The sequence below is a fragment of the Lepidochelys olivacea genome (assembly GCF_965140295.1).
Source record: "Lepidochelys olivacea isolate rLepOli2 genome assembly, chromosome: 4".
NCBI lineage: Eukaryota > Metazoa > Chordata > Testudines > Cheloniidae > Lepidochelys > Lepidochelys olivacea.
This window is the reverse complement of record NC_140414.1, coordinates 21,906,473-21,924,699: the sequence shown is the minus strand read 5'-3', so window position 1 is coordinate 21,924,699 and position 18,227 is coordinate 21,906,473. Positions and strand designations below refer to the sequence as shown.

The window sequence follows — 18,227 nt, the reverse complement described above, 5'->3', positions numbered from 1 at the left end:
TGGCGTATGTGCCTTGTGCTGGCCCTTTGTACAGGAGTGAATTTCAGACACTGTAAACATAACTATAACCTTGTTGGTATCTGTGTGTTTTATGTGTCTTATTGTACTCTACACTGTCAATGGAAAGAGTGCTCACAAATTGCATCAGCAGCAGCCCTTGTTTAGTGTTATTGCTAAGCTTTAACTTATTTGTAGTTATTTTGTAGCTGTAACTTCCCAGTGATTGTGCACCGGAAACAGGTTGCACAGCTGACATCTGAAACAAAATTAAGAGTCATACGAAGAGAGGACATTGCCACAGCTCTGGCGTAATTAGGACTCATCATAATCCAATACAGGAAATTGGCACATCTGCTTTTCAGGCTGTTGATCCAACTGTGTTGCTGAATGTGCGCACCGGCAGCGGGAGTTCTGATGCGTCTTGCTGTGTTCTGCAAAGCTGTCTTTGCATAAATATTTACATAATTTTCTCCAAACATCGGTGTAAGCAGTTGTTTGTAACACTTTTCCTCCCATGTGTAATGTTCGGTTTTGCTTCCCCGATCCTCAGAAAGCAGTGTTGACTTTATGTTACAGTGTGTCTCACTCTGAATCAGGTTAAATAAACACTGGTAAATTTTTAACCAATATACTCAAAAGTAGAGCAAAGGTTCACATCCGGCTTTTTGATAACAGTAACATGGGCCTGATCCTCCTTCTGTTGAGGTCAATGACAAAACCGCCAATGAATTCAGCGGATGCAAAATCAGGGACTGCTTTGTATTTGAGCCCACCTCTGTTTCCTTTTTCAGATCCCTCTTCCTTGATTTCAGGAACGCATTGCCTTTTTTATGAAATAGATCATTCCTCTGGCTACAGGGAGTTAATGTCTATTGTCCAAGGTTTGCCACCTGGCATAGCCAACTGTCTGCTGGGGAAGTCAGAAATGGTCATCACAACAATATTGTCACAGTTAAAACAATTTTTTTTTACGGCTGGATTGTCCCTTCACAATTTGCTCTGGGTCATGAGTGGTCCCAGGAGCAGCAGACCAGGGAGGGAGTTGATATTCTCAGAGTCACAGTTCCTTCCCTGGATCTGCCAATGGGCACAGGTCAGAAGCAAGTTACCTCCTGCTCTGTGCTAGCCAGCACCAGTGTCGGCACCTTGGCTCTTTCCTTTCTCCGCCTCTGCCCAAACACTCCCACCTCAGCTGAGCAGAATGGAGAGTAGCAGTCCCACTGAAGTGTCTTTCCCCCTCTGCTGTGAGCCATGACCTGCAATGTAGGTAGCCCGTGTAGGAAAACAAGTGGGGCCTTCTGCTTTCTTTTGCTTCTGTCTGATATTGTAAGGACCTATCATAATGTGGTCCTTGCCAATTTTGACCATCATGGTTCCATAAGGATACCATATGCGCCTAGCACAATATTAATGTGCTCAGAATTTTCAGATTTGCAGAGTCTCTGTTCGGGTGATTTCAGAAACTTCTCTAGTTGTCCAAAAATATTGCTAATATTTGCATTCTCTTGTGCATATCTTGCTTTTAGATAAGATCTCCCCCCCCCCCACCTGCATTTTCAAGGAGTAGTACAGACTGCAACACACAATGGTACCACTTTAATTATTTCTGAAAGGAATGATTACTGAGGAATTTTGAGTTTGCATAAGGACTCAGATTTGTCTAGACAGATCATTTCCATCTGGATGATACGTGCAATGCACACAAATAATTATTTAAAAGTTCCTGTATTGCTTAACTCTACCCTCTTTATTTTTGGTTTGGTAAAGAATAGCTGTAGGCAACATCTATAACTGAAAAACAAAAGGTTTCTATTACTAATCATCCTGTCTGCTATTACACTTTTATAACTCATGCCATTTACTTAGTTTCTGTTCTCCCATTGCAGGAGATGAGACTCTGACTTTCATCATTGTTCCTCATATCCCATGATGGGACAAGAGGGGTATTTGGTACAAGGTGCCTGGAAACAGGTTCTGTTTTGGTCGCTAAAGGGGTCCTGTATGTGGCAGAACTGGTCTCTGGAACAGCTCTCCAATGCTCACCCCATATGCCCTGCAGCTTCTGTGTCTGGGGAAATAAGGGTGTGTGGCTCTGACTATACTTGCTTGCTAGAATGTCCCCTCAGGTACTGCTGCAGCTCACTGTGGTTTAGAGCAGCCCTAAGGCTCCTCTAACTTACATCCAGGGTTGAGCAGACCCCAGAAAGCCCCAGAATATGGGAAGGACCAAAAGTGTCGGAAAGCCCCCGGTCTCTCGCTCTATTCCCATACCAAACAGGGATCAGGAAGAATGGAGAATCTGGCCCTTGTATATATATAGTTAGTTACAATTATGATTTAATTCAGAAGCCAAATTTCCCTCAAAAAAACTTTTGCCTCTATTTACATATCCTACAGAGAGTGAGTTGTCTCACTGTTTACAGTCATCCTGGAAAACAAAGTGCAATCAACCAACCTTCCAACATCTTGGCTAGAATTTATATTCTATAATTAAACAGCAAAAAATTTGTTTTGCACTCGCTTGATTTTGGCTGACCATGTTAGACTCCCCTCTGTTGAGCCAACCTAGAAGCTGTGACAAAGGGGTGTCTTGCCTTGTTCAGTAGTGTCCTATTGAGCCATTTAAGGAGTTGTGTTGACATGTATCTAAGGATGCGTCCTTGCTTAGAGTTGGGACACATGAACACTCTCAGGATGTTAAAATGTAAGGGGCATTTCTAGTATTAGGGGTGAATATTTCTTTCCAGTTGCTTTTGTTTTGGGGTATGTCCACTTCAGTCTCTCACAGAGTGCTGTTTATCCAAAGGTCTGGCCAGTTATCACCACTCATCCTCTCTGGGCCAAAAGGAAAGTAGGCGTTTGAGATGGGCCATGGAGAATCAAAATTAGGGAACAGATTGTGTTGGGTGCTAATGGGGAAAGTTGGGGGGTATGGGGAGGGAGGTGGTGTATCTATCTGTGGTGTTAAATGTTGAGCAAGGAGAAAAGATATTTCAAATGGTACTATTTGCCACTTCCTGTGAGGTAAATTTTGATGCTGATCTTGTGATTGTTTGTGCATTAATCTTGTGATTGTTTATGCATTAATCTTCCGTCTGAAAGCTTTTGCTGCTGCTGCTGTTGGGTTATTTTTCTTAATGTCATTTTGAAAAGCCCCATTTTAAAAGAACATTGGTTTCCCTGTTCTCCTAGATCCAAACAACATCCACTGCACGCAGTAATAAAGATCTGTTATGAACACTTTTCTATTAGATTAATTTACCATAGACAAAATGTGATTCCTTTGCACTGAAGTAAAAAAATGACTGATCATTTCTTCCTTCGTTCAACAATTAATTTCATGTTTAAATTCATTAAACACGTGCCTAACTTTAAGCATGTGAACATCCCCATTGCCTTCAATGGAACTACTCATATGCTTAAAGTTAGGCATGTGGTTAAGTGTCTTGCTGAATCAGGGCCATACTCTATTAAGTGTACAGTGACAGTGATTAAATAGAGATGTTCAAATCTGTATTGTCAAACCCCGCTAGCTAACAGATATACTTTTTCTAAAGAAGGAAACGGCACTGTAGAATCGTTAATGAGACTGATAGTGCTGGAAGAGAGAAAAATGCTGCCTAAATTGCATGGAATGGTATGGTGTTCAAAGAGAGAAATTAATCTAACTTTGAAAGCATGAATTTATTTGTGAACTTCTAGGTAATTTCTAGAAGGGGGGGGCGGGAACTTTTTAATAAATTCTGGGAATTAAAAAAGAAGTTGCTGGTCATCGTGTGGGCTGTAAAAGGAACCAAAAGAATAAATAACCCTGTGCTTTTCTTGTGTACACAGTAAACAGCCATATGCTTGTCTTATGTACATAAGTCGTCATCTTTGTATCATCTAACCACTTCAACAAAACTTGTTTGACTCATCTGCAAAAGAATAAAGGAATTCCCACACTTGGAAACAAGAAAACAGCATGGGTTTAATAAATATTCACTTGGCAGGCAAGGTCAGTATAAAAATATGGATAGTCAAATGCATTTGAAATAAGGTTTCCTGACAGACTGGATAATATGACAGATATATTACAGGCCAGACCAAAATTCCTGGGCCTCCAGGCTGGGTTCTAGAGTACTAAAGACTAATTTTTCAGCATTATTTTGATGATAAGACTTGACACTCATTCTCTGGTACATCAAATGCTAGTTCATAATGCTGCTGGAAAGACAAAGGCCAGACTTGCCTCAGCATTTCTTAAATTTAATTGATTATAAAGCAACCATCTATACTTATCTAAAACTTGTCTTAGTTTTGTTGGTTATTTGATAAAGCACAGACTAGTCATTCCTTAATCCTTTTTAAAGTTCTTGTGTGTCTATGGGAAACGAGCAATATAGTTTATTTGCTCTTTGTCTGGCAAGCTCAAAAGCACTATAAAGTTCATGGGGTGGATCCTGAGGGAGAAGACTAAAGAGGGGGAAATCGCCATAAGGTTGCCTTCACGCAGTGCTGTCCTTACTGTTCAAGAGGAGGGGGGTTTACCATCTTCTGTGCAACAGGCTGCATATCTGGTCCTGCGATCTATACAGACCCTGCAAGATCCACCTCAATCCTGAGGGATCAGCAGTAAGCCTTGTCTGCCTCCATGCCAGGTGTGAGTCTCCAGTGGTCCTTCCCCACCATGGCTCCAGTGGGTATATTAACATTCCTGTGGAATTGTGTGTGTTTGTGTGCATCCCACTGGCCTTCTGTGCTGCCCCATTGGCTATTCATGGAAGATCCTTTGTCGGTCCAGTGCCAGCAGTGGGGACAGGTCAACTTGGGGAGGGATCACTCCTTGCCTGGATTCAGGGGGTCATGACTGGGCCAATTATCACTATCTTTTATTGTTTAATGAATGTGGGCTCTTATAGATTGCTAGTGGCTCTTGGACCTACTTCTGAAGTCAATGGCAGTTGTGCATGTTTATGGGAAGAGATTCTTGTGATACTAAGGCTCCATTCTATAATACTTGTGCAACCCAAACCCATTGAAAGTCAATGGCAGTTTAGGGTATACGAGTATGACAGGATTGGGCCCTGAGTGTGTGTGTGTATAATATATATATATAACTATCCATAAAGTTACATATATATAACTTTATAGATAGTTAAAGCTATTTTTCATTATTCCATTTTTTAATTCCTGTCCGATATAGGCACTTCATTCTGTACTGCTGCATTTGTTCTCAAGCCAAAAATAAACACACACACACGTAATAATGTCGGTACATATTTTTCCCCCATGGTAACAGGGCTAGTTTTGAGATTGATCTATGGCATATAATGACACACAAGGAATGGTGACAATAACCTGCAAAAGTCACTCTTTTAATAAGAAATGACATTTGTTAAAATGTTTGTAGTTCATAGTTTCTGTATTCCCTGATGCCGTCTTATTTGTTTGATCTCAAAAGAGTGAAATTGTGTTGTGATCCCCAGCAAAAATACAATTTAAAATTCTGTGTGAAGTCCCACTATTTTGACTATCAGTTCAGTGGGGGAAATGGTTGTGTTAGAAGTGTCAAGGAAATGATGGATGTTAAAGACATCCATTTTGCTAGCTTATGGTTGGTATGATTCTTTTCGTATTTTACCATGTATGAACAAGAAAGATGTTAATTAAAAGACCAGAGATTCAAGGAAGATAAAAATATCAATCCATAATACAGTATATTTATCTCAAATACATCTCAGTGACATTTATCTAAAGACTCATGTTGTCAGGATTCTCTTGAGTTATATCTCCATGTTTGCAAAAAGAAAAGGAGTACTTGTTGCACCTTAGAGACTAACCAATTTATTTGAGCATAAGCTTTCGTGAGCTACAGCTCACTTCATCGGGTGCATTCAATGGAAAATACAGTGGGGAGATTTATATACACACACAACATGAAACAATGGGTGTTACCATACACACTATAAGGAGAGTGATCACTTAAGATGAGCTAATACCACCAACACACAGCACAACGGAGATCCCATTGTGAAAGCATGCAGTAAGCAGCCCTTTCGTAATCGCCACATCTAGACTCGTGAGAGAGAAGTGTAAAAGATGAGGTTTTTCCTTTGAACATTTTTCAGGATTACAAACAATACACAATTGTTCTTGAACCGAAGATGCACAATGTTTCGCAGGCTAGGATGAAAGTCTATTTATCTTAAGGGAGGCCCTGTGGTACAACAGCTAGGACATTGGCCTGGTTGCCAGGAAACCTGGGCGGGAGATTGTATGCTGTGTCTATCGCGGCACCGCACACGCAAGTTCAGCCTAGGTGGAGGCAGGGCGTTAAGATACTTTTTGGCTTTGGCATTTCGGGTTGATCTGGGGCTGAACATTCCAGGAACCCTGCCTGGGCTCTCTGTGGACAGGTCTGCAACCTGAAACAGCCACAGCAGGGCTTGCAAGGGGTCTAACAAAGGGCACTCTCTGCTAAGAACATAGCCAGCTATGAGGTTTCTATAGCCCTTGTATAGCAGGGGCAGTAGCAGAGGGAATAATTCCTATCCTGGTTCTATTCCTGGCTCTGCCCCGATCTACTGGGTCATTTAGGATCATTTAACTGCCCCGTGCTTCAGTTTCTCCATCTGTAAAATGAGCATAACAATACCCATCTCTCTTTGTAAAGTGCTTTGAGACCTACAGCTGAAAAGTGCTATATAAGAGCTAAATAGTACTAAAAGCAAATTATGGGTTAAAATCTGCCATCATTTAGACCTCCAGAGTTCCATTGAAAGCAATGGTGTTACAGGGGTTTAAATGAAACCAGAATTTCCACCAATGGTTCTTAATCAAAGAGAATCTTCTGAGTTTTAAAGGATGGAAAGTATAAAACACCAAAGGGCCAAGTTACACGTGAAGATGGATTATAATGGGGAAATTAGGTGGGATTACTAATTCTGGACTAGTAATTGTAGCCTAAAGACAAATGAAAGCCTCCTGAAAACCCAAATGGAACCAATATCATAGAAACGGAAACAAAAGGGTCAGGGTTAGAAATCCAAGCATCAAACATTTTAAGTGTAAAAATGTTTTAGGATCTTGGGAACAAATGGAGCTTTTAGATTGCCAGTAATGTCATATCTATATATATATTTCCCAGTATGTACAAAGGTTCCATACAAATTCAATTTCACAATAGCCACAAGGCAGTACAGCCTAGTGCTCATCAAAGACAGAGGTTTATGCACAAATGACTTATTTGACAATAGGTGGAAACAAAATTAGTGTGGTAAATTGCTCCCAAATAACATCTGACGTTCTCCAGCAGGCCATTCATTTCAGAACAATTGTCAGGTGGTTAAAATCATTGGGCTTTGGTCTTCCATCATATATTACCATTGAGGTGTACAATATTCCTCTACAGCTGCATGGTATAGCTTATTGACTGAATATTCTTGTATATGGAATTTAAACTGAAGACAGGATTTTGTTCAGTTTATTAAACAGGTATAGCAAATATGATATTAAAAGTCAGTATTATAGTGTCCACGCTTTTTGGGGAAACCATCGTTTAATATTTTAAGAGGGAATGCTCATTTTGGGCCTCATCCAAGGACCACTGAGGTGAATGAGTTTAGGATCAGCCCCTTTACGTCTACACTAGGGCTACATTTAATGTAGTAAACCCGTACAACTTCATTGACGTCAGCAGCATTACATCTGCATGCACAATGGTTGAATTTGGCCTCCTTCCTGCATTAAAAAAAGTCTGTTAAAATGAATTTGGAGATGCATTAAGGCAGTGGTGTTCCCGAGAAAATGAAAGCTGTAATTTTGACCCCTTAGGCTTAGTGATCATAAGGGGCTGTGGCTGAATCTCACAAAAATGAAACAAAGAATTAGTGGTTAGATTAATCTATTTTTAATTTTACAATATCTTTAATTTACACAATACTACTTGTGAGTTGGTATTGTCATAGGCACAGAATTTTCCATCCAGTAACTCACATGTAATGTATGCATGCTAGCCTTTAGATAATATTTTAGGACTATTAATCATGTTTGCACTTCTGTAAAACTCTGAAATCCCAGATGGAAAAATCTAAAAGGTAATATTCTTGTGGTACAAAACAACGCTTTTTACAATACCTCACGTTTGCAGTGAATCCTTTAGCTTATGGTCCAAAACAAATGTTTGTTCCATATTTAGCTGTGCAAGGTCCATCTACGGTACCTTATCACATTTTGGTGGTTACAGTTTGCAGAGTACCAAGGAAACAGTTTTGATCTACTCTAGCTAATGTGTAGTTGAAATAATAAAATAATTAAAAATTGTCTACAGAAAATTCACAAACATGACACGGAAGTTGTTGGAACAGTAGTAGAGAGAGAGAGAGAGAGTGTGAGAGTGTGAGAGTGTGTGGGTGTATTCTAAATCTACAAAAGTGACTAGCGATTTAGAGATGAGCCATCAATTTTTGGTTGAATCCTGGTTTTCAGGATATGCCGAACACCCACCCTCTTAATATTGGGCCTCCTTAAGATGTCTTAAATTGTGCACCCAACTATGGAGACACCAATCCATAAAAAGTTGGAATTCCAGTCTTCCATTAGTTAAATCTGATCTTGGCAGTTGGCATACATCTGCTGTGATACGTTATTTAAAGTCATGAGTCTTCTTGCTGAATAGGCTTAGATCCTGTGCTGCCAGGACATCATCCCTTCCCTGAATGTAAAGGACTTAATAGTCTCTGGGACCAAATTTCTACCCTCTAAAAGGCAACACTATTTTAAAATGCCTGAAAAAACAAGGTTTTCTTTAAATTAGGGGTTTCATAATTAGCATGGGTTTAAAAAATTTCCATAATATAACTAGCATTACCCTCTCCTGCAATTTTAGCATGGGTCTCACGGTAGTCTCATGCTGTTCTCTCTTTTAGTCATTGTAGAACATGAGAATCTTACTGTTCATATTTGAAAAATAAGTTCCCGAGCCTCATGGCTCCAGAGAAGAACTTGAAAATGTGAATCCTACAGGCTCCGAAGTCAAAAAGAAAAGAAAAAGAAAATCAGGTTTCTTTTTTAAAAACTCCATGATATTTTCATGCTTGGGCTTGTCAGCATGGAATTGCACTGACAGCAGAGTGAAAACCCCAGATCTTTTCTGTTCAGAGCCACTTACAAATTGCAGTTCCCATTACAGTTAAGCTCTGCTTTTAGGCCTGGGTCTTGCAAGGTACTGACCACACTAGGACCTGCCCTCCCCAGCTACTTAAGCACTCCCTTGCTTTAGTTTGAGCACTGTTTTAAATGCTTTGCAGGATCAGGGCCACAGGACTCAGCACCCAGCAGGATGGAGCCCTGAAAAAATGTTCTCTTGGGGGTGGGGAAAAAATGACTTTTGTCAGGCTTCTGCTTTACTTATGGCACAGATTTAAAGAGAAAACCAAACCCCTGACTCTGGGCTTGTGGGAGGTCAAGTTTCAGCCTGATGCTGAATGATAAAAGCAGAGTCATACTTTTTTTTTTTCTTCAGCCCGTGGTTTTATATTTTTTGAAATCTGGCAACTGAATCAAAGCCAGGCGCCTCGGGGATGGTCCTGGAATGACTCCCTTGTAAGTACATGTGTGTGCGAGAGGCTCAGTCGCTCCCTATCCCCACCCCTTTCAAAGAGACACCCCAGGAGGGGCTGGCTGCTTTTTTGTTTGTTCGGTTGGTTTTCTCTTCCTTTCTTCCGAGGTGATCGGTGCCCGGGGAGGGGGGAGGTCCGCGAGCGAACGGAACCAGCGCTAGGGCACATGAGTCACATCCTGAGGAGGCCACAAAAGGCGGCTCCTGGCCAACAACCCACCCCCGAAAAGTTTCAGCGCGGTTTGTTGTGGGGTGGCGCTTCGCTTTGACTCCGGCGTGGGGTCGCCATTGCGGGAGCGTGTGGCCAGGAACCTTGCCAGCCCCGCGCCAGCGAGGGAAGAGGAGGAGCGCAGCAGCTGCCAGCCAGCGCCCCTCGCCTCGGGGCCGCGGTAGGGGGACGAGGACCCAGAGGGATCCTGCCTCCTCCGGGATCCGCCAGGAGTCTTCTGCAACTCCCTTTGTCCTCCGAGCGCCCCGCGCTGCCCGCAGCCGCCGGACCCAGCTTCTCTGCTCGTTGCAGGGGCAGGCTGCGGAGAGGAGCGGGGCGATGGTGCCGAGCGGGGACAGGATGCGGCCCCGCCGGGCGGCCCCGCGGCTGCTCTGGCTGCTGCTGCTGCTGCCGGCGGTTCGAGCCCAGGACGAGCCTTCCTGCCACGGAGCCTTTGACTTGTACTTCGTGCTGGACAAGTGAGTGGGGCCGGGGGGGGGGGCGGGCAGGCGGGCTCCCCCCACCCCCAAGGGCACGGGGCCTGGGGAGAGGGCGTGGGGGGTGTCTCTGCGTGGGGGTGTAAGTGGGTGTGTGTGTGTGTGTCTGTCTCTGCGTGGGGGTGTAAGTGGGGGTGTAAGTGGGGGGTGTGTTTGTGTCTCTCTCTGCGTGGGGGTGTAAGTGTGTGTGTGTCTCTCTCTGCGTGGGGGTGTAAGTGGGGGGGTGTCTCTGCGTGGGGGTGTAAGTGGGGTGTGTGTTTGTGTCTCTCTCTGCGTGGGGGTGTAAGTGTGTGTGTCTCTCTCTGCGTGGGGGTGTAAGTGGGGGGTGTCTCTGCGTGGGGGTGTAAGTGGGGTGTGTGTTTGTGTCTCTCTCTGCGTGGGGGTGTAAGTGGGGGTGTAGGTGTGTGTCTCTCTCTGCGTGGGGGTGTAAGTGGGGGTGTAGGTGTGTATGGGGAGGGTGTGTGTCTGCATGGGGGTGTAAGTGGGGGTGTGTGTGTCTCTCTCTGCGTGGGGGTGTAGGTGTGTATGGGGAGGGTGTGTGTCTGCGTGGGGGTGTAGGGGTGTGTGTGTGTCTCTCTTTCGATGGGGGTTCTGGGACAAATTGCACAGTGCGGGTACTGAGAGCCACTGAACCAATCGGTAAATCCTGGGTATGATGAAACCACTTCAAGGCAGGGGGTGCTGCCTGACCCCCGGTACCCCTAATTCCAGCACCTAGGGGTGTAGTAGAGGTGTGTGTGTGTCTGCATGGGGGTGTAGTTGGTGTGTATGTAGGTAGGGTGTGGGTGTCTGTGTGGGGTGTAGTTGGAAGGCTTGTAGCTCCATGGGGTGTGTGTCTCTATATGAGGATGTGGGTTGTGTGTGTCTCTGTATGGGGGTGTAATTGGGGCATGTCTCTCTGTATGGGGGTGTAGTGGGAGTCTCCCTTTGTAGGGAGTGTTGTGTGAGTATAGGTGGGGTGAGGATGTGGGGGTAGGCTTTGTGCGTGTGGAGAACAGATGGGATGGTCGGGTTGTATCTCTGTGGAGTATAGGCGGTCGGTGGAAGTCTCTGTTCGGGGTTTGGATGTGTGTGTCTGTCTGGGGTGTGAGTATCTGTATGGGGGTGTAGTTGGGGTGTGCGTATAGAGGTTGGGTTTGCCTCTGTGTGTGGAGTATAGGTGGGATGTTGGGGTTGTATTTGTGTGCGGAGTGTAAGCGGGGTTTGTGTGTATGTATCTGCGTGGGATTGTGTTGGTAGGCAGGGGTTGTGTCTGTGGGTTGTAGGTGAGATGTGTGAGTGGCATTGTATCTCTGTGTGTGGGTGAACAGGTGCCTGGTGAGGTTACGTTCTATATCGTGTGTCAGTGGGTTATAGCAAAATGTGGTGAACAGTGGAAGAGGGGTTATGTGTTTAGTTCTCTTGAGATTACCACAGGGTGTATGGGGAAGTGACTGTAGATGGTTAATTCATTCAGTTTGGCATTGTCTTTGGGGGTGTGAATTTCCCTGTGCTGGAAGGCGGTGAGGATATCTGCCTTATGGCCTTCTGTGAAAGAGAGGAGGATTCTCTTTTGCCAAGAGCAGTCTGAGCTCTTACTGGAAAATAGCTATCTGTAGAGCTGGTCAAAGAATGGAATGTCTGTTCCATGGAAAATTCTGATATTCCGAAATTTGTTTTCAGTCCAAACTAGAACAAAAAGCCAAAATTTCCCACAGAACGAAAATTCTGCAAAAATTTGATTCAGAGCCATTGAAATGTTCCATTTCAATCATGTCAAAATACCTTGTTTTGTAAAGTAAACCTTTTTTGTTTCAATAATGGCAAAACATTACAATATAACACAATATTAAATACCACCCACAAATGTAATATTAAGTTAATATTTTAATACCATATAAAAGCATCTATGTTTGAAGATCATGGTTTGAAAGTAAACACAAAACAGATGGAAATTATTCAAGTAGAGAAAGAAGACGAATTCCTGTTGAATGAAGTTTCAGGAGAGAAGCTGAATCATAAGAAAGAATTTGTCTACTTGGGGGAAGTACACTTGGTGCCATCGGAGAGAGATCTGGAGAACTGAAAAGAAGAATCCAGTGTGCATGGGCAGCAGTGAAAAAGGAGGCAGGAATACTGTAGAACTGACAACTAAGTAAAAAACGACAGAAAAGCATATGCCACATGTGTTTGGTTGGGAAATGATGGGCCTTACAGAAATGGAAGATAAGAAGATACAGGTAGTAGAAAATAATGTACTGAGGAGAATGGCGGGCACGTGGAGGGTAGATGGAGTGTGCATGGAAGAAATGAGAGGGAAGATGCACTTGGGATTCTCCGTGATCAATAGGCTGGAGAGTGCAAGGCTGAGGTGGGCTGGACATGTGATAAGAATGGGAGAACGAGGACCAGCAAACAGAGCGTGGGAGGATGAAGACCGCAAGAAAGGATGTGGAAGACCAAGGATGGGACGGAAAGACTCTGTCAAGAGAAGTTTGAAGAGAAAAGGACTGGAACTCCAAGGCCTATGAATTTGTGCCAGGGACTGGAGGGAGTGGCAAAGAATCATGAGCTCCTCTGACCTTCTGAACCTGGGAAAAGGAGCTGAGATGTGTGAGAGAAGTGAAGTGATAACAGCATAAAAGAAATGAATTGAAACAATAAAGTTAAAATGGAACATTTTTACTGTATTGAAACATCTCAACATTGTAAGTTCTCTGGGGCAGGGACAAGTCTTTTTGTTCTGTGTTTGTCCAGCGCCCAGCACAAGGGGCCAGGTCCATCACTAAGGCCCCTAAGTGCTATAGTAACATAACTAATGATGATTATCGAAACAAAATGAGAAAATAAAAGTGAATCATTTCAACTTTTCCCATTGAAAATTTAATTATAACTGACACATTCCCACAAAATGTTTTTTATTTTTGACTGACTGCGTTTTCTGACCGACAACTGTGCCGTAAACTTTTTTTTTGTTTTTTTTGGACCAGATCTAGTTATCTGCATCTCCTGCCATCCCCTTTTTTGGGGGATAAAGTTTGTTCATAGTGTGCCACAGGCAAAATCGTAAGGTAGAAAGGCGAGATGCAGGCCCTCAATTTGCAAGAGTGAACATCTCTGTTTTAATCTGTGGACCTGGGCATCCCAGAGAAGCACATTCTAACAAAACTGATGTGCAGTTTCCCATATTGTGCTGTATGCTAAATGCATTATACTATGCAGTAGATTGACAGATTATCACAGGAAGATGATGTGGCAGAACCCCCATGAACCTGCTGGAGATCATTTGAAATAATGTAGTAATGTATTATGGCAATAGCTATTCCTGCCCCCTTCCCCTGAAAAAATTAAATGGATGGAAGTATTTAAGTTGTAATCTTTGTCTACTTTCCCTGAGCTAAAACATACTAACCTGTTTTTTTGTTTTCTTTTCAGATCTGGGAGTGTAGCACAGAACTGGATTGAGATCTATGATTTTGTAAAACAACTCACAGACAGATTTGTGAGGTATGTTTTCCCTTTGGTAGCTTCTGCTTTTAATTGATACTGGGGTATGTTACAAAACAAATCTTTCTGGAAGGTTATCAGCTGTAAACCCTTCATAAGCATATAAAGCATTTGAACTCTAATGTTCAGATAAACAGGACAATAAACTCTCACTTTATGATGTCACCATGTTTGGATCTTAGTAAAATGTTAATCTGCAAACATCTTTAAATATTGGATTCTTAATTTGTTGTTATATCTGATTTGATTATTTTTTTTAACATTGCTTCTCCCATAAACAACATCAGTGGATTCTGATATATTGTTTTTTTGTGTCGATTGTTTAGTGTTACCCTAAGTTTTAGAGGTCACGATAAAGATATCAGGAAATTTAAAGTGAATATGTGATCCAGCCTAAAAGTAAGGGAAAGCTTTTGCTTCTCAAGTGCAGGCATGTGTTTAAAGTTTGCGCCAGTTTAATATATGCATTGTATATATGCAACAAACTTTACTGATAAATAGCAATTCTTCTCCTCTGACAAATGTTGCTGTTACAAACTGGCTTGTTATATTTAAATTAAGAATTGATGTAATGAAACACCTTCCTTTAAAAAAAAAAAAACAACCTCACAGATACAGGATGTTATGGGGATTAATTTTTTCTAGTGGAAAATGAAATATAGTAGTCAATTGTAAGCTTGGCCAGCTAAAGAAGAGGATGTGAATAAGGGTTGCGTGGTTAAATATTGCTTCCATCCATCTTGCTAAGGTCAAGTTTTATGTAAAAGAAGCCTGGGTGACAAAGTTGAAAGTCATTCTGGAAGTTTAAAAAAGAGAGAGAGGCCTTGGCCATTCTTCCTTTCAGTTAGAGGTGGAAAAAAGGGGGGGGGTGTTCATTACAAAGCCACTGGTGCATCCTCTTCTGCAGCCAAGTGACACTCCCTTTTGCAACAGCTGGATTAGAATGTGGTCTGGCTGGATCAGCTGAAGAACACAGAATATATGAGCCTGATATTCTAAATGATTTACACTCCTATTAAGGTTTCAGAGTAGCAGCCATGTTAGTCTTACCACAAGTACTCCTTTTCTTTTTACTCCTATTAAGGCTCTTTTACGCTGTCTGAGTAGTGTAGAGCAGTGGTTCTCAAAGCCGGTCCGGTCCGCCGGTTCTCAGAAAAAGTCCCTGGCGGGCCAGACCGGTTTGTTTACCTGCCACGTCCGCAGGTTTGGCTGATTGCGGTGCCCGCTGGCTGTGGTTCGCCTCTCCAGGCCAATGGGGGCTGCGGGAAGGGCGGCCAGCACGTCCCTGGGCCTGTGTCGCTTCCCGCAGCCCCCATTGGCCTGGAGCAGCGAACCGCGGCTAGTGGGAGCCGCGATTGGCCGAACCTGCGGACGTGGCAGGTAAACAAAATGGTCCAGCCCACCAGGGGCTTTCCCCTGAACAAGCAGCAGGCCGGCTTTGAGAACCACTGGTGTATAGTGCCCTTATTATACATGACAATCAGACCATCTCCCCCCCCCGCCCCCCCCTTTTTTTTAAATTAAAATGTTAGTTGTGGAAAGAACAACAGAGAATTGTTTAGTAGTTGTCTGAGGCTGTTCAGTTCAGCATGCAGTGAAAACACTGAACAGGGTCATTCTGAAAATTAGATGATACCAACGTGAGCTGTCTTCCATTTTGATTGGTTGGCAGGATGTAGGCCTGCAGCAGTAATATCACTCATTTATTTCCTGTGTTACATGCCTATGACTGTGTATGTCTGTAGGTCTATTGCTCCCACACATCACTCTAGAGTCTGAAGGCTTGGATAGTGAAATGAAATAAAGGATGCTTGCTGAAGAGGATATTTTATGTGTTTCTTAATGACCAATTCAAATAGTCAAATCCATTCATAACTTTGAGGTAACTCAAAGGACTCACATCTCAAATGAAAAGATCCCTCTTCTGATCTTCATTATCTGCTTATGTTATCCGAAGTGTTTCAGACTGGAAGCGTTGTATTGTCTGTTTGACAACTACTTGTGACAACTAAATGGACTTAAGGGCCTGAGTCTGCTGTCTTTTCTCAGGAAAACGCCAGTGGAAGGACTAGGCCAGTGCCTTAAATCAAAGTAACACGTAACAGATCTGTCACTTATTCACATTATAATTTCTCTGATACTTATGATAAAACAGAATTTTTTAAAAATTAGTAACACACATGAACTAAAATATAATCAAATTATACTGATGTTTATCCTTATTAATGTTAACTTAATACATTCGCATAGCCTCACAAATATTATGAATCTTATAACAATTTTCAATGTATATTTCTCTGATACATTTATAAATTAAAATGTTACAGTTTCAAAAAGGAGAGGTGAGATGCTGTTAGAACCCATTTTACAAATGTCACTGTCTTGGCCATCAAAAGCATCAATCAGTCTTAGAGAGGGACCAGTCTTCAGCTGATGTCTGTTGTATAATTCCTCTTAACATTAGTGGGAGCTAAGAATATACATCAAGGGAAAAGACTGATCCTTTATTAAATTCGTGTTTAGGTCATATTGCTGATTATCGCATACATTTGCCCAATAATCCTTTTGAGAGAATTGCTTTTAGCTATTACAAATATCTTTGAAGAACATTGGAACCTGCTCATTGAGAAACTGCAGATAATGAAACCTTGTTTTAAATGAAATAGCCAAATTCAGACCTGGAATAAGTGGATGCTGCTACTTTTAATATTACTAGTGTTGTGCCTTTTTACCTCAGGTATGAATTTGGTCCAAAAGTCTTAAATTGTGTCAGACCCAAACTTTTAAAATGTAAGCTCGCTTTTGCACAGGTCCATAAATGCCCATAACAACCAGTGCATGTGCATAAATTAGAATTGCACATGTGCAAAAATGTGTGTGTGCAAATCCTCAAGTTGCATACGCACTCATAGTTGGGTGAGTACAAAAATCTGCATGCACGCCTTAAAAATTTGAAGCCTCATTATACTGCAATATGCAAACTGCAGTTTGGTGCATGAATTTTTGAGGTTAAATACCTCAGTTTAACCAGTGTTTATCTACAGCCTATGATAAAGCAAGAAGGAAAACAATAATTTTTCTTCTGCATTTTGCAGAACACCAGTGGAAGAAAGGTATGAGGCAAGAAGTAAACAGTTCATGAATTCCCTTTTTCTTCTCCACCGTCTTAATTTGTAGTTTGAAAGTATATGCTTTGGAAATAAGATGATGAAAATAATGCTAATAAAGAAAGGCAAAAAAATGATGAATGGATATACTGTACAAGGCTCTCTTTTCATTTGTCTAAAATGTATGTATTTTTCTTTTCTTTAAAAGCCCCCGGATGAGATTATCCTTCATAGTGTTTTCCACCCAAGCGCAAGCCATTATGCCATTAACTGGAGACAGGTTAGTTCATTATTCCTTTTCTTTAGGGCTTTTACTAAATCAGATAATGTTAGCAAAATGATTGATACTTTCAAGAGGTAGCCAGTATGGAAATGTCAGAATCATAAGGCAACAGTTCATGTCTGTGTTTATTTTTGTGAACATTCCAATGGATGGTCCACTAGGTCGGAATGAGTCAAAGGATCTAGGTTCTTTGTCTCAACTCTGCCATTATCTTGATATGTGATCACAGGCAAGTCACCTCCCTGTGCATCAGTTTCTTCATTTGCAAAATGGAGATCATGATGCTTAATTCTTTTCCATGCCATATTCCTTCCTGAACACTGACCGTCATGACCGATACAGTAGTTCACACTATTTTGAATGCCTAGGCGGGATTTTGGCATCCCTCCACATAAGCACAAGTGCTGTTTCAGTGAGTCGATGTACTATGTTCTCAGTCATGTGAAGGAGTTAAAACATATTTTTCTATGAAAATAAGTTCTAGAAAGGAGAGTTCTGGAGGAGCACATTTTGTTGTAAGTGAGTGCCTCTTCCTTTCATTTTTGTCATCCCATATTTCTTGAGGCATCACTGCACGCAAATCGTGGACAAAAAAAATCACCCTTTTGTGATTCACTGGGGGTTGCGAAAGAAGATGAGGAAGATGGGTAGTAATAACAGGAACTGTACGTACATGACTGATTAGAGAGATTTTTAATGCAGATACACTTGAACAACTTTGATTCTAAATATTAAGGGGTCGACAGCTGAGAACAGCTCGGCATCTTTGACTCCCATTGGCTCCAGCAGAAGATGAGGGGCTCAGCACATTGCAGTATTTGGGACTTAGTACCATTTAGTGACACAGTATCTTTGATTTGTTATGAACTGTGCTTTGTTACTTGCTAATTCACAAATCTCAGTGAAGCACAATGAATTTCCAGTCATTCGTTCAAGTCAGTGAAGCTTTACTGTATTTTAATGAGCTGAGTGCTAATCCTTTACAAAGTGAAGTTCATACTGATTTTTACAACATATTTCAACTGTATTGACACACACGGTATGA

At 42.1% G+C, this 18,227-nt stretch overlaps 1 protein-coding gene across 3 annotated transcripts in view; it reads left to right on the top strand.

The window, feature by feature from the left end:
• Positions 1-9,469: 9,469 nt before the first annotated feature.
• The window catches only part of ANTXR2 (ANTXR cell adhesion molecule 2), a 173,594-nt gene continuing 164,836 nt past the window's right edge, over positions 9,470-18,227 (top strand). For 2 of the 3 annotated variants that reach the window (XM_084627184.1, XM_084627182.1), the window contains exons 1-3: positions 9,666-10,288; positions 13,721-13,792; positions 17,108-17,179. In XM_084627184.1, coding sequence (XP_084483310.1) covers positions 10,149-10,288; positions 13,721-13,792; positions 17,108-17,179 — 284 coding nt within the window. In that variant the 5' untranslated portion in view covers positions 9,666-10,148. Of the gene's footprint in view, positions 9,586-9,665; positions 10,289-13,720; positions 13,793-17,107; positions 17,180-18,227 lie in introns of those variants that run through there. The other variant, XM_084627183.1, reaches the window with a different exon arrangement.